Here is an 18,912-nt window from a genome sequence, read left to right as displayed (position 1 = left end):
TGTAAATTGGGGGCCATTATCAGAGACCAAAATGCCTTGATGGCCAAAACCTGGGTCAAGGCTGTGAGGGTGACGTCAGTCTTGGTGGATACCGTGCCTACCACATATGGGTACTCTGAGTAGGCACCCACAATGAGCAACCATGTCAATCCCAAAAACCGGTCTGCAAAATCAAGTTGGAAGTGGTCCCAGGCATAGTAGGTTGTAGGCCAGGGTGCAAATGACTGTGGGGGTGTTGCGTGGTGCCTGTTGTACACTGTGCAGCTGTGGGGGCCTGCTGCTCGGTACCAGGTGTACATGTGAAGTGACAGACCATTCCCTCAATGTCACTGTTGATAGCCGGCCAGTAATCATGTCGGCAAGCCAACACCTTTGTGTAGGACATCTCTCAAGGTGCCTGGTGCTGTAAGCTCCGGACTCACTGATGCAATTCGGCTGGAATGATTATCAGGTGTGTGTCAGTCTCAGTATCCAAGAGAATGACATCATCGACAACAGAGAGCCTGTGAGAAATGAGTTTCTGGGGGTTGAGATCAGTCACCAACCGGCAACTGAGGTACGTTTGTCAGCCACGAGCCACGTATTGGAGGCCCTGCTGCTGGGTGAGGTTGTGGCACACGGCTGTGGTGACGTGTGGCTGTAATAGGGAAATTGTACAATGTATGTTGTTGTGCGGTATTGATGTGGAAAAAGACGGTATCCTGTCGGTTGAAGTCAGGGTGTTTGGGCCAGCAGGTAGATGCAACAAGGCACCAGCGTAGGAATGTTGTGCCGTGGGCTTAAACCAGATGGTATAACTGTGTGCACTCAGGAATAACACCTAGTGCAGATGGCATTGAACTGTCAGCTCCAGATGTTGGATTAATATCTGAATAATGTGAATGAGGGCTTTTGATTTGTAATTAAAGAGAACTTTGTCCCAGGAAGGTAGACATTAAATTTTTTGACAGCAAACACCACTGCCAGTGCTTCCTATTGATCGGTGAATAGTTGCACAGTGCAAAGTTGAACATCTTAGATGCATATTTAATTGGCTATTCAGAGCCACCATCAGTCCTGTGCGCCAGACCTGCTCTAATGCCATAGGTGCGTGTGTCGGCTGCCACAACCAGCAGACATTCCACAGAAAAGACACAGATTTAAGCATGGTTGTTAAGTGAATAAAAACTTGCTCAAAGGCCGGGATCCAGTTGCAGGGCACTCCCCTTTTACACAAATGATTGAAGGTTTGCACAATGTGGGCTGCTTGGGGTAAGAATTTGGAGTAATAATTGACTTTGCCCAAACACATCTACAATTTAAGTTCCTTGTGTGGGGAAGGGAATTGATGGAGGCGTCATTTCAATCAGTTGGCCTGATTCCATCTTTGATGAACCAGTGCCCCCTGGTTGAAAAATGTATACTTCTTCAAATGACAGTATGGTCCTGCATCCTGCGGGATTGTAAAAGAGCTGAGGAAGTTTTGCAAATGCTCCAGGTGGGAGGGCCCGTAACAATGAGAACATCCAGATAGTTCCCACAACCTGGAATGTGCTGTGTCAGTTGTTACAGATACCTTTTGAAAATTGTTGGGCCCAAGGCAATGCAAAATGGAAGTTACTTGTACCTGTAATCCAGAAATGTGTTGTTGATGACAATGTTCTGAGTTTCCTCATCTAAGGACAATGAAGGTAATCATCGGCAAGGTCGATCTTTGAGTAGTATTCTCCAGCGAGTTTGGTAAAGAGGTTATCTGTCTAGGAAATACATAGTGTTGACTTGTGACTGAGCATTGATGATAGCCTTGAAATCCCCACATAGTCAAAGATAACTGATTATGATCTATGTTGTGGCCCATGCACAACATTTCACTGGCTCAGTAACTCTGGCAGCCTGGAGAGGATCAAAGTCCTGTTTCACTGCGGTACATCAGGCCACCAGACAGGTAGAAACGAAGCACGGTGTCCAACTGAAGAGTGACATGCACCTGAATATTCGAGGCCCATCTCAGATCTAGCTTAAATAGGGGTGCAAATGCCAAGCCTAGATCATCCAGCCAGAAATTTAGCAGCTGTTGGGTGGTCGAAAACAAATAACATTATGATCCATGCAATGTTTTTGTAGCCTACCGTGACAAAGAGCTGCCCACTAAGTGGAATAGAACTGTCCCTGTAGGCCCCAAATGCCACAATGGTAGAGACAACTTCGGTGAGCCCAGTGGTGCATACTTTGCTGGATGATAGAAGAGACTGTGGCCCACAGTCCACCTGACAACAGATGTCCTCATTACAAATGTGGGACATGAGCAGTAACTTCCACATGAAAGAGTCCTCCAGTGGGACTACTAACAGCAGCACATGTACAGTGTGCCGATGCCCTTGTGAGGTAGGATGGGAGTGGGTTGTGCAGCTGCAACACACCGATTGAAGATGCCTCTCTTTACCATAAAGCTTCTGACCGTATCCACTAGATTAGTTATGTCTGTCGTGAACTGTAATTGTCATACAGCTCTCCCTTGGGGTAAGCATAAAACTACTTTTATGTTTTAAAATTTCTCTCTGATATGAAATCCACGTTTGTTCTGTTTGCCAGAAACTCCTTTATTCCAATGACAAATATCGCCTGATATTCTGTTCCAAACCATATCAAATGCATTGTAGAGTCGAGGAATGCATCATCAGTCTGGGCATTTGTATTTACCAATCTTCATGGGTCTCTGCGGGAAGGTAGGGGGTAAGAGGAGCCACTTACCCTCTCCTGGGATCTGACGATAAACATTTTTTACTCATACAAAATTCTTACTTATTTTTGATAGTGATTGCCAGTGATTCTATCAAACCAAGATTTAGCATTTTTGTGAACTGCAAAAAATACCACAGTTTTAGCAATCACAGTATAAATTTAATTTTTTGGTTGTCATGATTTACTGAAGAAATTATTTAGTTTCCTTAGTACCATAGCAGTTTCGGAGCTGTTTGGGGATCAAGGTGGATGTGAACTATTACAGAATAGATGGAAACAATGTCTCCAGTCTCTTCTCTGTCACTTCTTCATGTAGCCATTATCAAGCTGCAGAAAAGGATCACTTTAACAACCTGACATGCAAATTGTGGTGACAATTTCCAGCAAAACACAAATGTGGCTGCAGTATACTTTCCGGAATATCGTCCCCCTTTTGCATGAGGACAGGCATCCCCCTATGGCACCACCTAATCACCACAGTAATTCACTGCTTGTCTGAAAATGTGCGAGATCCATGACAGTTTCCTAAGACAGCATGCAGTTTTACATGACAGTTATCGTAGTAGACTGAAGAACGTGGCTGTACTATACTGTAGGTTCATACATTATGTAGCTGTGCAATCAAATGCAGCAGTCAGGAAGAGAGAGGGGAAAAAGTGATACTTAGAGGTCGAAGAGACATACTCTCCAGGAATTGGAGCCTTCTCATACACTATGAGGTGCAGTGAGGCACAACATGCAGTTGTAGAGATATGAGTTCTGCTGCCCAGTTGGTGTGGCTGTACAATAATGTGTCAGAACTGTGGAGACTAGGGCTCTGTATATCCTAGGCTGTGGAAAGTCAATTCTATGAGCCAATTTGAGGGTGGTTTATGGATGTTTCCTCATATTCATTCAGTCGAATACTGGCTTTAGGTTACAGTTTAACCAACCAACCCAAAAAATTCCATTTTCAGAATACAATTTGTTCAGTTGGAATTAAACAAAAGAAGTCATGAAAATAGTGCAATAAATTCATGAACATAGTTACAATATTATGAACAGGATAGTTGCTACTCACAATATGGCAGAGATGCTGAGTCAAAGATGGACACAACAAGAAGACTGTAAGAAAGTGAGCTTCCGGCGAACAATGCCTTTGTCAGAAGTAGACAACACTTTCTGGCTGCTGAGGCCAGGCTGCAGGCGGCAGCACATGATGGGAGAAGCAACTGTGTAGTGGGGCTAAGGAGGAGGTTAAGGCAGGGAGGAGGGAGAATGTGCCTATCTGTGACTCAGCATCTCCACTATATGGTGAGTAGCAACTATCCTTTTCGTAATATTGTTACATTCCACCCTGGATTTTCCATTCATGAACTTAATTAGATTGTCAAGGTTTGTAAGTAAAGTATGTCTAAAAACAAAGATGATGTGACTTACCAAATGAAAGTGCTGGCAGGTCGACAGACACACAAACAAACACATACACACAAAATTCAAGCTTTCGCAACAAACTGTTGCCTCATCAGGAAAGAGGGAAGGAGAGGGTGTTATATAAGGTATCAAATATGAAAAAAAAAAAAATCATATTTTAAAGTTTATTCCGTATTTCCCCAGTTGAAATATGCTTACTATTAGGTATCACACTAATCTGCCATAGAAACGGGTTGTGGATACCTAATAATCATTAATCATTTGAGGTATAATTAGTTTTGCTTATTTCCTGTCAAATTTAGTTCTTGGGGTATGATACATACTCAAATTCACATAATCAGTTATACTGAAAATGCTAATTTTAGAGCATTGCCCGCTCGTTGATAAACTTCTATGGATGCCCTGTGGTCTTGTAGATGAACAGTGCGAGTTGGGATTCATAAGATCATCACTTGCCGAGTCCATGTGGTTCTTATAGAGGAGATTTTCAAAGAGTCCATGTGGTTCTTGTAGAGGAGATTTTCAATCTTGTGCAATAGCATAAAATGTGTTCCAAAATTCTACAACAGATTTTTGTAACCTGCATAAGTCTACAGCCGTGTGCGTCTGTTTGGTGACCCTTACTGAAAAAGGAAAAGACTTACCGATTTTTCCAATCACTTGGAATGATTAATTACTGCAACAATCTGTGATAGACTACTGCTAGAAGAGGGAGTAAGTCCTTTCACATATTCTATGCAAAATCATAGAGACTACAAATCGGGTCCAGTTGCCTTTCCTCTGTTGACTTACCTTAGTTGTTTCTCTTTCCCAGAGTCACTTACCTTGATTCTGCCCGTAAGCTACACCAAAATAGTAACTCAATACCAGAGCAGCCTAAAGAATTAATATCTTTTATCAAATTCATCCTTTGCAGGCTGATTTTTCAGGATTTTCCAGTCACACTTTGTGAATTCCTCCTTGTGCCCTTTTCTTTTCATCTGGTATGGTTGATATCTTTTTACTGACTCATTCTGAGATTCTAATTTTCATGTTTCATCATCAGCTCAGTCGACCTCCCATCTTTGGCTGTGGCCGATATGTAGCCTCTGGGACAACACTAAGAGCCATGCAATTTTTCATGGCAGACTCCATCTTGATATCTTTAGAGAATATTTCAACAGGTTTTAACAAGTTTTATAATTATTTGTTACTTTATACTTGTAAACAAGTTGGCTCGCAGTTTCAAGTTTTTCATTGGCAAATTTTATGAAAAATCCTTCATCTGCGGAAATGAGAGTGTTTGATAAATGATTCATAAACACACAGAGGTCAAAGTGAACTGATTTGTAATATATTTTTCTTAATTGGAATCACTTATTATTTTTGTGCTTCTTTCTCTCTTTTTTTCCTTCTTTGTTTTTCTCACTTAAGCAGCGTTCTTAAACTTGTTGGATGATTTCTGCTTTCTTGTCCTCTGTGCATGAATCCACTAAGTTTTTCCTTCTATTCTTCTGACCATTTTTTTGCCAGTCTTCTTCTTAAGCTTCTCCTTGAATCTGTGTTTTGCTACTAGTGTTCTAAAGGCTAGACAATTTATTATGTTTTCTTCTACAATGTCCATGTATTGTAAGTTTTCCCCATGTAATCTTTTGGTTAGGCTGTTGTTTTCCATTCTATAAACATGACTATAGAATTCCAAGCTACTTTTTCATATGCCATTTAGAGATATAATGTTCTCTTCATCAAAGTTCCATTTTCTTGTTTGCAGGCCTATTTTTTTCTAATAATTTTCTGTTCCTGTTTTTCAGTTTTTGTAACTTTTACAGTGTCCTCCAACAATTATGACCAGTAAAATCGTCCTGTATTCCATGTTAATTGTAACTTTCCTGCTAGCTTAATGCAGATTTTCCATGTAGTGGGATTTCTCATAAGATATCAGGAAGCCTATCTTTGCCATAATCTTGTGTAGTTTTCCTATGGCATATTTTATTTCTTCTTTAGTCTTGATGATGTCTGCTCAATCATCAGACTAGTCTAAAGATTTAATATTAATTTTGCATCCAGAATTTTCAGTATGTAAACATTTAATGTTGATTCTTTTTATTTTTGTTCTTACACTGTCCAGTCACATTAATGTGACCACCTGTCAATGGTGTGAATAACCATCTATTGCAGTGTGAAGCACTGTGAGATGTGCAGGACAAGATTCAATGAGGGATGTGGAGCCATACTGGCTTCAGTGCCATGGCCAGCTGCACTACATTTCTCTGTTGAGATTCCATGATGCAAATAACCAGGTCAAGGTGTCCCACAGGTTCTCAAATGGGTTTAAATGTGGGGAGTTCAGTGGCCGGTGGAGTACAGTAAACTCATCCTGGTGTTCTTCGAACCAATCTCGTACACTGCGAGCCGTGTGACATGTTGCATTGCCCTGCGGGTAGATGGCACCGTGCCATGGAAAAACAAATTGCATTTAGGGGTGGACAGGGTCCCCAGGGTTAGATGCATATTTGTGTTAATACATTGTCCCTTCCAGAATGGCGAGATCACCAAGGGAATGCCACAGAAACATTCCCCAGACTGTAACACTCCCTCCTCCGGCCTGGACCTTTCTGATGGTTGTGGCAAGGTGTTTGCTTTCAGGCATTTCATGCCGATGGACTGTAAAATATAGTTCATTGCAAAAGGCTGCCTGTTGCCACCCAGTGGAGCTCCAGTTGCAGTATTGGGATGCACATTCCAGCCTTCATTGCCAATGAACAGCAGTTAGCATGGGTCCATGCACCAGATGCCTACTGCTTAGACCTATACTCAACAATGTTTGGTGGACAGCCATTGAGGAGATACTGTTGGTAGCCCCTTGGTTCATCTGGGTGGTCAGTTGCTCAACAGGTGCATGTGCATTTACCCATACAAAACCCCGCTGCTTTTGTTCACCGCTGTGGTCTATGGCCCGTGGTGTACCACCATGATGAAAATTGTAAATCTTTCTAAACAGTATCCTTTGTTGTCACCAGTAACGTTTCCTTGTGATTGGTAGTTACATTGTACTAAAAAGTTACATGTACAGTTCCAAGAAACATTGTTCAAATTTTGAGAAAAAGTTTACCGATACAGAAATTCTGTATATGCTGACTCTAGTCAGATCAAGGAGCTCTTGTCCAGGAGATGGTGTAACACATAAAAACAAGAAAACACTCAATTTTTATTTTATTTTATTTTTTTATTTATGCATTAAGTTCTGTAGGACCAAATTAAGGAACATATCTCTAAGGTCATAGAAATTACAACATAAAAGTGATAACAGATAAAAATAAAATATTTATGAACCCAAAAAAGTCAATCCAAAAGTTTAAGTAAACACAATCGACAATACAACAAGAATCAGCTTAATTTTCAAGTGACTCCTTGACAGAATAGGAGGAGTGACCCATGAGGAAACTCTTCGGTTTTGATTTGAAAGTATGTGGATTACTGGTAAGATTTTTGAATTCGAGTGGTAGCTTATTGAAAATGGATGCAGCAGTATACTGCACACCTTTCTGCACAAGAGTTCAGGAAGTCCAATCCAAATGCAGGTTTGATTTCTGCCGAGTATTCGCCGAATGAAAGCTGCCTATTCTTGGGAATAAGCTAATATTGTTGACAAGAAATAGGCCAATGTCAAAATACCCAGACTCGTGAACAGGGGTCGACAAGAGGTTCGAGAATTTACACCACTTACTGCCCAAACCGCCCGTTTCTGAGCCAAAAATATCCTTTTAGATTGGGAAGAGTTACCCCAAAATATAATACCATACTACGTAAGCGAATGAAAATAAGCAAAGTAGACTAATTTTTGTGTTGAACGATCAATCACTTCAGATACCATTCAAATAGTAAAAATGGCTGCATTAAGTCTTTGAACAAGATCCTGACCGTGGGCTTTCCACAGCAGTTTACTATCTATATGAACACCTAGAAATTTGAACTGTTCAGTTTCACTAATCGTATGCCCATTCTGTGAAATGAAAAGTCAGGTTTATCCATATATATCCATCTGTGTTAAGGAAGTAATGTGTTTTACAATAGTATTAATCTTAATTTTTTTTATTATACATATCTGATAAAATATGTGTGTTCGTATGCATTATATGAATTACAGCAGTATAGATTCATTCATGGAGGCGAGTGTTGTACAATTCTTCTCCCAAGTAATAGAGATCCCCAGAGCAAAACTTGTAATTTGTATTAAAACTGTCACAAAAAATTGCAACAATGTTTTCTTTCTGTGTTTTTAAAGACATACTGCAATATGTAGAGTAGGTAATTTGTATTTGTTGGCAGATCTTTTAAAGAATGGTTTTATGCCAATAGTAATAATTTTCTGGGTTCTAATAAGACATTCTTGTTTCATTTCAGCTAATGCTTCACTGGAACTATTACATGGAAAAGTACTTGCAGGAGTAACTGATGTTACTGTATCAAATCTATTGGCACAGTTCGTGAAGCACATGAGCAGTGATCCTGATGCAGACTTTACAGGGGTGAGAACTATAGTAGCAATAAAACTCTGTAAACCTCATACAGTTTGTTCATTAAATCCCCTCCTCCAGCCCAGAACCACAATACATTTGTTGTAGTGTTGTACCATATCATCTGGCTGGATACATAGTGCCTCACACATATCAGACTCCTTATCTGGACACTTTGGCAGTGGGGATAAGACTTTGGTTCTAGTGTGCTTTGTGGTGGGTCTACAATTGATTGAACAATTTTAATTACTAATTAATAGTGGCCACCTGTAGAACCACCGGGCCAGTTTCCTGGGGTCCTTCTGTGTATATTAGAAAGTGTTATCAGCAGTTTGTGGTTTGTTACCAGTATGAAATTTTGTACCTAATAGTTAGTGCCTCTTTCTCTGATTGTGAGTCATTTGATAGTGTTACAGGCAGTGCTTTAGAAGCAAAACCTGTGGACTGTTCCAATCTATCTACATTTTTATGCAACAACACAGCATCTGTGCCATGCTGTGAAATGTTGGTGGCTAATACCTTATGTTTACCTGGCAGGAGTGCGACCACTCTTGCAGACAGGAAAGTTTTGTTTTATGCTACAATTCAAAAGTTTTCATTAGTTCATTTAAAAATGGTATATTTGACAATATTAGATACAAACTTTCTGTAACAATTGACTGTTCTTATGAACTACTGTAACTTTTCAAGGTTTACACGAGCGGGAAGCTCCACTGAGACCTCAATGTGGTTTTCACTTTGCTTTTGCTCGTAATGTGACCCAACCATCTTACACTCTGTTGAAAAAACTTTTTTTTTATTTGCTTTGTACATGGTCCAGTCCCATTAATATGACCACTACCTATGTTCGACATCATCATGCAGTAACCACTGACAGACGGCAGCTGACATCACTAGCAATGGAGGATGTATAAATCATGTCAGGGGACTGGGAAAACAGTGCAGTCGTTGTCGAATGCAGAACTGAGAATTTATCTGATGTCTAAAAGGGCAAGACCATTGGATTTCAGGCTAAGGATGTGGAAGGATTTCCAGAACAGCTAAGTTTGTAAACTGTTGGCATGCTGCCATAGTTAAACTATACCATGCATGAGAAAATGGTTTTATCGATAAAAAGTGCGGAGGCAGCTGTGGTGCATCACGGGCCCCGTGTGCAGGGATGCATTATGACTGCGGACGTGTTCATGGACAAATAGATGTGAAACTGTTGAGCAGCTGTCTGTGTAGGTGAACCAATGGCCAACCACCTGGTTCATGCACCTTTGCTGACTGCTGTTCATCGGCAACAAAGACTGGAATGTGCATGCCAGTACCACAGCTGGACATCCACTGTGTGATGACAGGTGACCAGACGGACTACATTTTATGCTCTGTCAGACAGATGGTCATTGGCATGTACTGCGTGAAATGTCTGAAAGCAAACACCCTGCAACATTCTTCAGAAGGGTCCAGGCCAGAGGAGGAGCATTATGGTCTGGGGAATGTTTTTATGGCACTCTCTGAGTGATCCCGTGATTCTGGAAGGCACAGTGGCCCAACACAAATATACGTTTATCCTTTAGGACTATGCCCACTCCTACATGCAGTTTGTTTTCTCTCAGCATGATGACATATACCAGTGGGACAATGCAACATGTAACACAGCTCATAGTGCACAAGTGTGAATTGAAGAGCACCAGCATGAGTTTGTCATACTCCCATGGCCACCAAACCCCCTTGGATTTAAACCAAATCAAAAATCTGTGGGACCACATTGATCATTCTGTTTGTGCCATGGATCCTCAATTCATAAATCTTGTGCAGCTGGTCAAGGCATTCGAGATGGCACGGCTCCACATCCCCGTCAGTAACTTCCAGAACCTTTCTCCATGTCTTGCAGCAGTCTGTGCTGCAAATAATGGCTATTCAGGCTTTTGTCAGGTGGTCACATTGTGACTGGACAGTGTAGTTCATTCTGCTGGATGTATTAGCTAGCATCCTTAAGTTATTTATGATTCCAGGAACTATGATTAATTATTTTAGATTTTATTGGAGTATCGTAGGGGAACTTGTGAGGAAATGGAGGGCAACTATAACGACACAATTCAAATTTTGTATTTGGCATCATGAACTTTTTTATGTTACAGGCAAATACACCTTAGTTACATTTATTATGGTAAAGCACTGATAAAGGATAGCGCTGTCAATTGTTCCTGTGGCTACAGTATTGTACAAGTACTTACCTGAGAATATGCATTGATCTTCGCTTGAAATAGCGACGTGTGAAACAGCAAAAATGAAGGAGGGTCAGTGCTTTTACCATTGCGTGAGCTGAAAAATATTATTGTTCATTGTGGACCATGGTCAAACATGGGTAATATATTCTGTATATATTGACTTCGTGTTAGAAAATGTGATGTTGTGTGGTATCAGACTCATTGAATGTCAGATTTTAAAGTTGAAACTTGTAAATTTGATTCTGCCACTAGAAGAGTCGGTCTCGTAGTAACATTGAGGTTTTATGTGACAGGCACTTTAATGTAGTCACTTAAAAGACCCGAGATGGGGAGCTGATGACTGTATATTTCTCTTCAGTGACTGAAGGCGTTGAGCTCGCCGTATCAGTCTGATGAAAGTTCTTGACGTATTGTTTATGAACAATGTCAGTAGCGTCTTGGTCAATGTAGAGTACTCCTAGTTAGATGCAAGTACCACACTGTTAAGCACAGCTTACTGGCTATTAGAAGACAGACAAAGAGATTTCCATACACACTGTCTGCTTTACCAACAGATCAACATATGCAGTCCCTTCTATTTCTCCTCCAACTTACCATTCATATTAGAAAAACTTGTTATCACCAGAGAAAACTCCTTCATTTCTCACTCCATGGTACAACCAATGTCCGTAAAACCTGTTTGGCAGCAGGAACCCAAATTTCAAATGATCTCTCTCACTATATCAGACAATGTGATCACACCTCTAGCTGCAAAACATAGCTAATGACTTACCTTCTTTGTACTCACCCTTTACCCTATTAAATCAATATATCATCCTTTCTCATTAGACATTTACCATTTCCCAAAGTCCTTAGCTGTGGTAATCTACCTGAATTTCTCTCCCTTAGAACTCACTAAATAATATCTCAGGTTTTTTTACGTGTACTCTTGATTAGACATCCTCTTCCATGGTAATGATGGCAAGTTGTGATAAAATATGGAAAATTACTGTGGCTGTGCTTGAAGTAGTACTCAGTACATGACTGGTTGGTTGTGAATGCCACTAGGAATAATCTTTTTAACACTGCTTGTTCAGGACAATATAGTTTATCCTTGACAACTTCTGTTCCTTAGAAGAATTCCTATTATTGTAATGTGAGAAAGGCGGTCAGTAAGAATTACTAACTCTTATCTGTATGTTTAAAATAAATAAATAAAACGTATAGATATTCAGCATGTAGCAACATTTACTAATTAATTTGCAATGTGAATGTGAAAGACCCATTCTGCATCATCATAATTGATCATGCAAAATGATCCTGGAACATGAAGCTAATTAACTGAAGAGGAGTGACTACTTGTTTCTTTGACAGCACTGCTCTTCTCATGGGTGTATTTTCAACAAATGCTGTGGTTGCAGATAATAGATACAATAATGATTGATGACGAACATCAGTTGCACCACTCTGTATGTAACAGGTTATTCTTGGACTTAAATGATTTCTCTGTCATTTGTGATAGCCTATTCTGCTGCTGTTTGTATTTCATATTGTTATGCTACTGCCAGGAGCTAGACAAATGACTGTCTCATGTCAACTAAGGTGACAATTGACAATTCAAACTCCTCCTCCTCTTCCTCTTCCTCTTCTCTCTCTCTCTCTCTCTCTCTCTCTCTCTCTCTCTCTCTCTCTCTCTCTCTCTCGTGTTTCAAACCTGTTGAAACTTGAATCGAGCAGACATGTTACATACCTGGATGTTTGGTACTAATCAGTGCCAATCACCATCAAGTTTTATCAGAACTGTCTTGCTGGTGGAGTTTTACACTGCTTAAATGAGGAACCTTCTAGATACTATTGGTCACACCTGGGCCAAAACTCTTATTGATGTCTGGGAGAGTTGCAAAACATGGCATGATCAATGATTGATTTTGAGGTCCCTAAACAGATTGATAATAACACCTACATCAGTATGTTTCCTCTTAGTATTAGCAAGATAAGATGGGAACAAGCACCCAGCACTGCAGGCAGTGCACCAGTGGCCTAGTCCCAAAATTGCTACGAAGGACTTGCGGTCCACCAGCAGACAGACACCATGGACTTGCCTAGTAGCAGGCACTGTGATGATCACATCATTTTTGCTTAGGGGTAATCTCGGGTGCACTAGAAAAACTTCAGAGTAAAAACAATCAGATATCCCAAACCATCTAGTCCCATGGCTGACTAGAAATACTGGCCTGGGCACACATTGGTGCTGTTACCAAAGTAGCTCTGTAGACTGTGAGCTGAGCTGTGGCTAGACGAAGGCTGCTGGCAGTTTGTGGACTGAACTATGTACAATCTCAAATACTTGCCTTTCATGCTGCACTAAATTAAGTATAATGACATAGTTGTTTGTGAATTATTATTTACTCTTGAAGTAACTGAAATCTTTTTCCTTAGTGACACAAATGATGGTACTGTTTCAGTTTTTATTTAAAAGAAAAAAAGAACTTAGAGCATCGAGTGTCATTTGGCAATAAGCAACTTGCTACTTCTGCACCAATCATCTTGAAACTAGCAAAAAAAAACAAAAAAAAAAAAAAACAACCACACACACACTCACTCTTTTTCATAAATGATTGTTTTCATACTATAGGACAAAAGGCTTTATATCAAATGTTACATTTTTAATTCTGTATTGAAACTAAATTTCAAAACACGCACACACGTATTTTTGTAAATGATTACTTTATACTTCCCTGTGAAACGTTTATGCCAAATACTGTACTTGACTTCTGTCTAGCCTCTTTTTTTTTAAAAAAAAAAAAAAAAAAAAACCACACTCACACACACACACACACACACACACACACACACACACACACATTTAGATAATTGGCAGCTTCTGAATTCCCCACAAAAATGTTTATGCCCAATACTGTACTTCAGATTCTGTTCAGTCTCTGAATTTCAAAACCACACACACATTTTCATAAACAATTGTTTTACAATTCCTTACAAAAACTTTTAGGCCAAATAGTGCACTTCATTCCCGCCTAGCCTCTGAATTCCATCACACACACACACACACACACACACACACACACACAGAGCCGCATGATAAAATTGTAAAATGAATATGTCACAAAATCTGTATTACACACAACTTATGAAATGGAATTTTCTCTTTTCTTTGTAAGCTTCTTCAAACGTCATAGTTCAGAATTGTTATATAGGAGAAGTGGGATGGAATTACTGAAAAATATGGCATTTACATATTTATTTATTGAAAACTGCATTAAAATATTGAGTAAGTATAGCATTTACATATTTATTTACAAAATATTTTTATGTTTTCATCAGTTTTTTTAACTGCCTGCCACTTTGTTTGCTTGGTATAGTGTCATTGACATTCTTAGATTATTTATCATCACCTTGCACAATCAGAAATTGATGTTTAGAAATAAGTCCCTCAAAGTTCTCTAGCATATACAAGTATCATGTAAATGAGCCTCATCAGGATCACAGAAATCCAACTTAAGACTATACATTTAGTGCAAAACAGAAAGTTGATGTAAATCACCAATGAAAGTACCTGAACACACATCCGATACATGTTTCAACATGTACCAGGCAAGAGTAGTCACCATAACAGTGTTCTCAGTGGGAACTGTCAACCTTCCGTGGTCACATTCTGCAATGAAGTCATTTGGGTTGGGTAATTCGACTTCCTTACCAGATCGGAAATATAACACATTTAAGAAAAAGTTCCTTCTTTAGAGCACAACCAGATGTGTACATCAATAAAGACAGAAAACTTTCTGGTACCTTTCATATTTCAAAATTCTCCCTTGTTGTTGTTGTTGTTGTTGTTGGTGGTGGTGGTGGTGGTGGTGGTGGTGGTGGTGTTGGTGTGGTCTTCAGTCCTGAGACTGGTTTGATGCAGCTCTCCATGCTACTCTATCCTGTGCAAGCTTCTTCATCTCCCAGTACCAACTGCAGCCTACATCCTTCTGAATCTGCTTTGTGTATTCATCTCTTGGTCTCCCTCTACAATTTTTACCCTCCACGCTGCCCTCCAATACTAATTTGGTGATCCCTCGATGTCTCAGAACATGTCCTACAAACCGAACCCTTCTTCTAGTCAAGTTGTGCCACAAGCTCCTCTTCTCCCCAATTCTATTCAATACCTCCTCATTAGTTACGTGATCTACCCATCTAATCTTCAGCATTCTTCTGTAGCACCACATTTCGAAAGCTTCTATTCTCTTCTCGTGTAAACTATTTATCGTCCACGTTTCACTTCCATACATGGCTACACTCCATACAAATACTTTCAGAAATGACTTCCTGACATTTAAATATATACTCGATGTTAACAAATTTTTCTTCTTAAGAAACGCTTTCCTTGCCATTGCCAGTCTACATTTTATATCCTCTCTACTTCGACCATCATCAGTTATTTTGCTCCCCAAATAGCAAAACTCCTTTACTACTTTAAGTGTCTCATTACCTAATCTAATTCCCTCAGCATCACCCGACTTAATTCGACTACATTCCATTATCCTCGTTTTGCTTTTGTTGATGTTCATCTTATACCCTCCTTTCAAGACACTGTCCATTCCGTTCAACTGCTCTTCCAAGACCTTTGCTGTCTCTGACAGAATTACAATGTCATCGGCGAACCTCAAAGTTTTAATTTCTTCTCCATGGATTTTAATACCTACTCCGAACTTTTCTTTTGTTTCCTTTATTGCTTGCTCAATATACAGATTGAATAACATCGGGGATAGGCTACAACCCTGTCTCACTCTCTTTCCAACCACTGCTTCCTTTTCATACCCCTCGACTCTTATAACTGCTATCTGGTTTCTGTACAAATTGTAAATAGCCTTTCGCTCCCTGTATTTTACCCCTGCCACCTTCAGAATTTGAAAGAGAGTATTCCAATCAACATTGTCAAAAGCTTTCTCTAAGTCTACAAATGCTAGAAATGTAGGTTTGCCTTTCCTTAATCTTTCATCTAAGATAAGTCGTAGAGTCAGTATTGCCTCACGTATTCCACCATTTCTACGGAATCCAAACTGATCTTCCCCGAGGTCGGCTTCTATCAGTTTTTCCATTCGTCTGTAAAGAATTCGCGTTATTATTTTGCAGCTGTGACTTATTAAACCGATAGTTCGACAATTTTCACATCTGTCAACACCTGCTTTCCTTGGGATTGGAATTATTATATTCTTCTTGAAGTCTGAGGGTATTTTGGCTGTCTCATACATCTTGCTCACCAGATGGTAGAGTTTTGTCAGGACTGGCTCTCCCAAGGCTGTCAGTAGTTCTAATGGAATGTTGTCTACTCCAGGGGCCTTGTTTCGACTCAGGTCTTTCAGTGCTTCTCCCTTACAATCACAGAATATGTGTCAACATACGTACCAGAACAAGGAAGCAGAGTCCTCAGGGGTATATTTTTATGCAAAGAATTAAGCTGCATCATATCAACGAATACTATTTTCTTCATAATCATTTGGGCATAACTTACATAGTAATTTGCCTCACTGAGTTGACCCTAACAGCTAAATCTACCTTCCAGATCGTCGCTCTGAAACTCGCTCATCAGCCTGTAATCTGTTTTGTAATGTTCAAATACATATGGAATCAAGACTAAGAAAGTATCAAGTGTGTTGATTAGTGACTGAAAAGTCTGAGGGCTTGAAGATTGGCAGCTAGGAACACTCTGCCTCCAGTCTTTCAATCTCGATGACATTTTCTTTAAAAGCTCTAATTTTAAGAAACTATTTACCCAAATAGGTTGCCCATACTGATTGTTGAATCTTTCACCTTCATATGCACCTCTAACATTCACTATGTGCCATCAGTCACAAATGATTTGTATGAACGATGCTGTATATTGCGATTCTGAAAAGTATGTGTACCTAGAAGCTGAGATCTTTCTAGCAGCTACTGTTCTTGCACCAAAAATTTTCAGTGCTAGATTAATATCTTGTTTCTGAATGTTACAAGTGAATAGGGCCTCAAATCACTACAAATGACTGTATTTTACTTATGCACCGTTTTATTTTTGTACATCAGTTCCAAATACTCAAAAGCTACAATAACTATAAGATCAAAATCAGGAACTTCGACGCTCTGTCAGGTTTACCAGTCCAGTTGTTACGCATACATTTCAGTGTATGTACAGCATAAAAAATTAAGAATAACTTTCTACTTTTATTGACAAGATGTGCAATACAAGGCTGCAGTACGCAATTTGGAGTAAGTATCTCATAAGGTTTCCGATGTACTGCATTATTATCTGATGCTGAAGCTAACACAATAAATTAAATTTTCTCTACTTCATTTATTAAATGTAATAGCATATTTTTTTAGATGTGGAGCTGTTAAATTGTGAACAGGTATAATAGTCTAAACATTTTTAAATTTTGGAAAGGGGGCAGGGGGGGGGGGGAGTGCTTGATAACAAGGAAACCTGAGTTGTTTTAACAAAATTATCATCAGTCTTGCTGGTACCTTATATTGTATCTGCCTTAGAGATCAAACAAGGCTCAATGTAAGTTTCATCCAGAAGCACATTTACCACAAGTTCACAATCTTTCAAAAATTCCTTTGTAATCTTCAGGTACTCAAGTTTAAACTGTTTAAATTTAACTTTGCTATAAGGTTCCTCACATTGCAAGGATGTGGCACATACAGATAACCACTATTGTGCTCAGTGACATTTGCAGATGGTGAATGTACATAAAGTGTAGCTGGCGATAATAATGTGTTCCCACTGTACTTACAGCTGTTGTTTTTATTTATAAACTGTATTTGCTCTATTATTAGTTGCAACTGTGAACATCTGTCATCTGAAAAAACTTCTTCCAACATATTCATTTTGTATTGAATCACAAAATTCTTGTTTAAAGTGTCTTCTTTAGGTACTATTGATTTGATATATTTAATTATACTACCTAAGACACACACAAATTTTATTGTCACACAACTGTGGGGCACTTTATGCTGAGGAATTTTATATTTACCCAAGGAAAGGAGGACACTCAGATCAGTCTTGACAGTTACATATCCAATAATATTAGGTATTTCATCAGTTGTACCAGTAAAACACAGCACTTATTTTTTTGTTCATTCTTAATACAGTATCAGTGTTCCTTGTTGAAATGGATACCACTAGAAAAATATTTGTATATGTCTTCCAAATCATGAATAGCATTCTGCTCTTCGTACTGCCTATAATCTTCCAGGCTTCTTTCTGTTTTCAAAATTTTCACTTTCTCCATCACATAACCTTCTGCAAGAGGGTCCAGTGATTGTCGACTATTGTGACAAATTAGAGAAAATTGATGACCGTGCATAGGGTTTCAGCTTTGGATAACTTCTTACAAAGGTGTTTACTTTTCCATCAGCCGTGAACTGTTCTGTTTTTACTGTGCACTCTTCACTAAAATACTTCATGCATATTATAGGCTTCTGTAACTTTGAAAAGTCAGTGGAATTTTTCTCAACCACATTTTCTTTGGTTCTTCATCACTGGGTAAATAAAAACTGCTGGCTTTTTCATTTTGTAATTTCTTTTACAGTCAGCCACACTACAGCATCTTGACATTTTTAATACCTGAAGAAGGATGTTCAGTGTATCTATTACAATATAAATATAATAGAGGGAAACATTCCACGTGGGAAAAATATATCCCAAAAACAAAGATGATGTGACTTACCGAACGAAAGCGCTGGCAGGTCGATAGACACACAAACAAACACGAACACACACACAAAATTCAAGCTTTTGCAACAAACTGTTGCCTCATCAGGAAAGAGGGAAGGAGAGGGAAAGACGAAAGGATGTGGGTTTTAAGGGAGAGGGTAAGGAGTCATTCCAATCCCGGGGGAGCGGAATGACTTAAATATGTCTGCTTGTGTATGTATATGTGTGGGTGGATATGTGTGTGTGTGCGAGTGTATACCTGTCCTTTTTCCCCCTAAGGTAAGTCTTTCCGCTCCCGGGATTGGAATGACTCCTTACCCTCTCCCTTAAAACCCACATCCTTTCGTCTTTCCCTCTCCTTCCCTCTTTCCTGATGAGGCAACAGTTT

The 18,912-nt window shown here is 39.4% G+C and overlaps 1 protein-coding gene across 2 annotated transcripts in view; it reads left to right on the top strand.

Annotated features, from left to right (window-relative positions):
* LOC126199328 (uncharacterized) overlaps nt 1-18,912 on the top strand; it is a 115,935-nt gene that overhangs the window by 20,327 nt on the left and 76,696 nt on the right. For both annotated transcript variants that reach the window (XM_049936171.1, XM_049936172.1), the window contains one exon: nt 8,518-8,642. In XM_049936171.1, coding sequence (XP_049792128.1) covers nt 8,518-8,642 — 125 coding nt within the window. The remainder of the gene's footprint in view (nt 1-8,517; nt 8,643-18,912) is intronic.

This window comes from Schistocerca nitens, chromosome 8 (assembly GCF_023898315.1).
Source record: "Schistocerca nitens isolate TAMUIC-IGC-003100 chromosome 8, iqSchNite1.1, whole genome shotgun sequence".
Taxonomy (NCBI): Eukaryota; Metazoa; Arthropoda; class Insecta; order Orthoptera; family Acrididae; genus Schistocerca; species Schistocerca nitens.
Note: the sequence above shows the minus strand (reverse complement) of the source record. Positions and strands in the feature narration are given on the sequence as shown.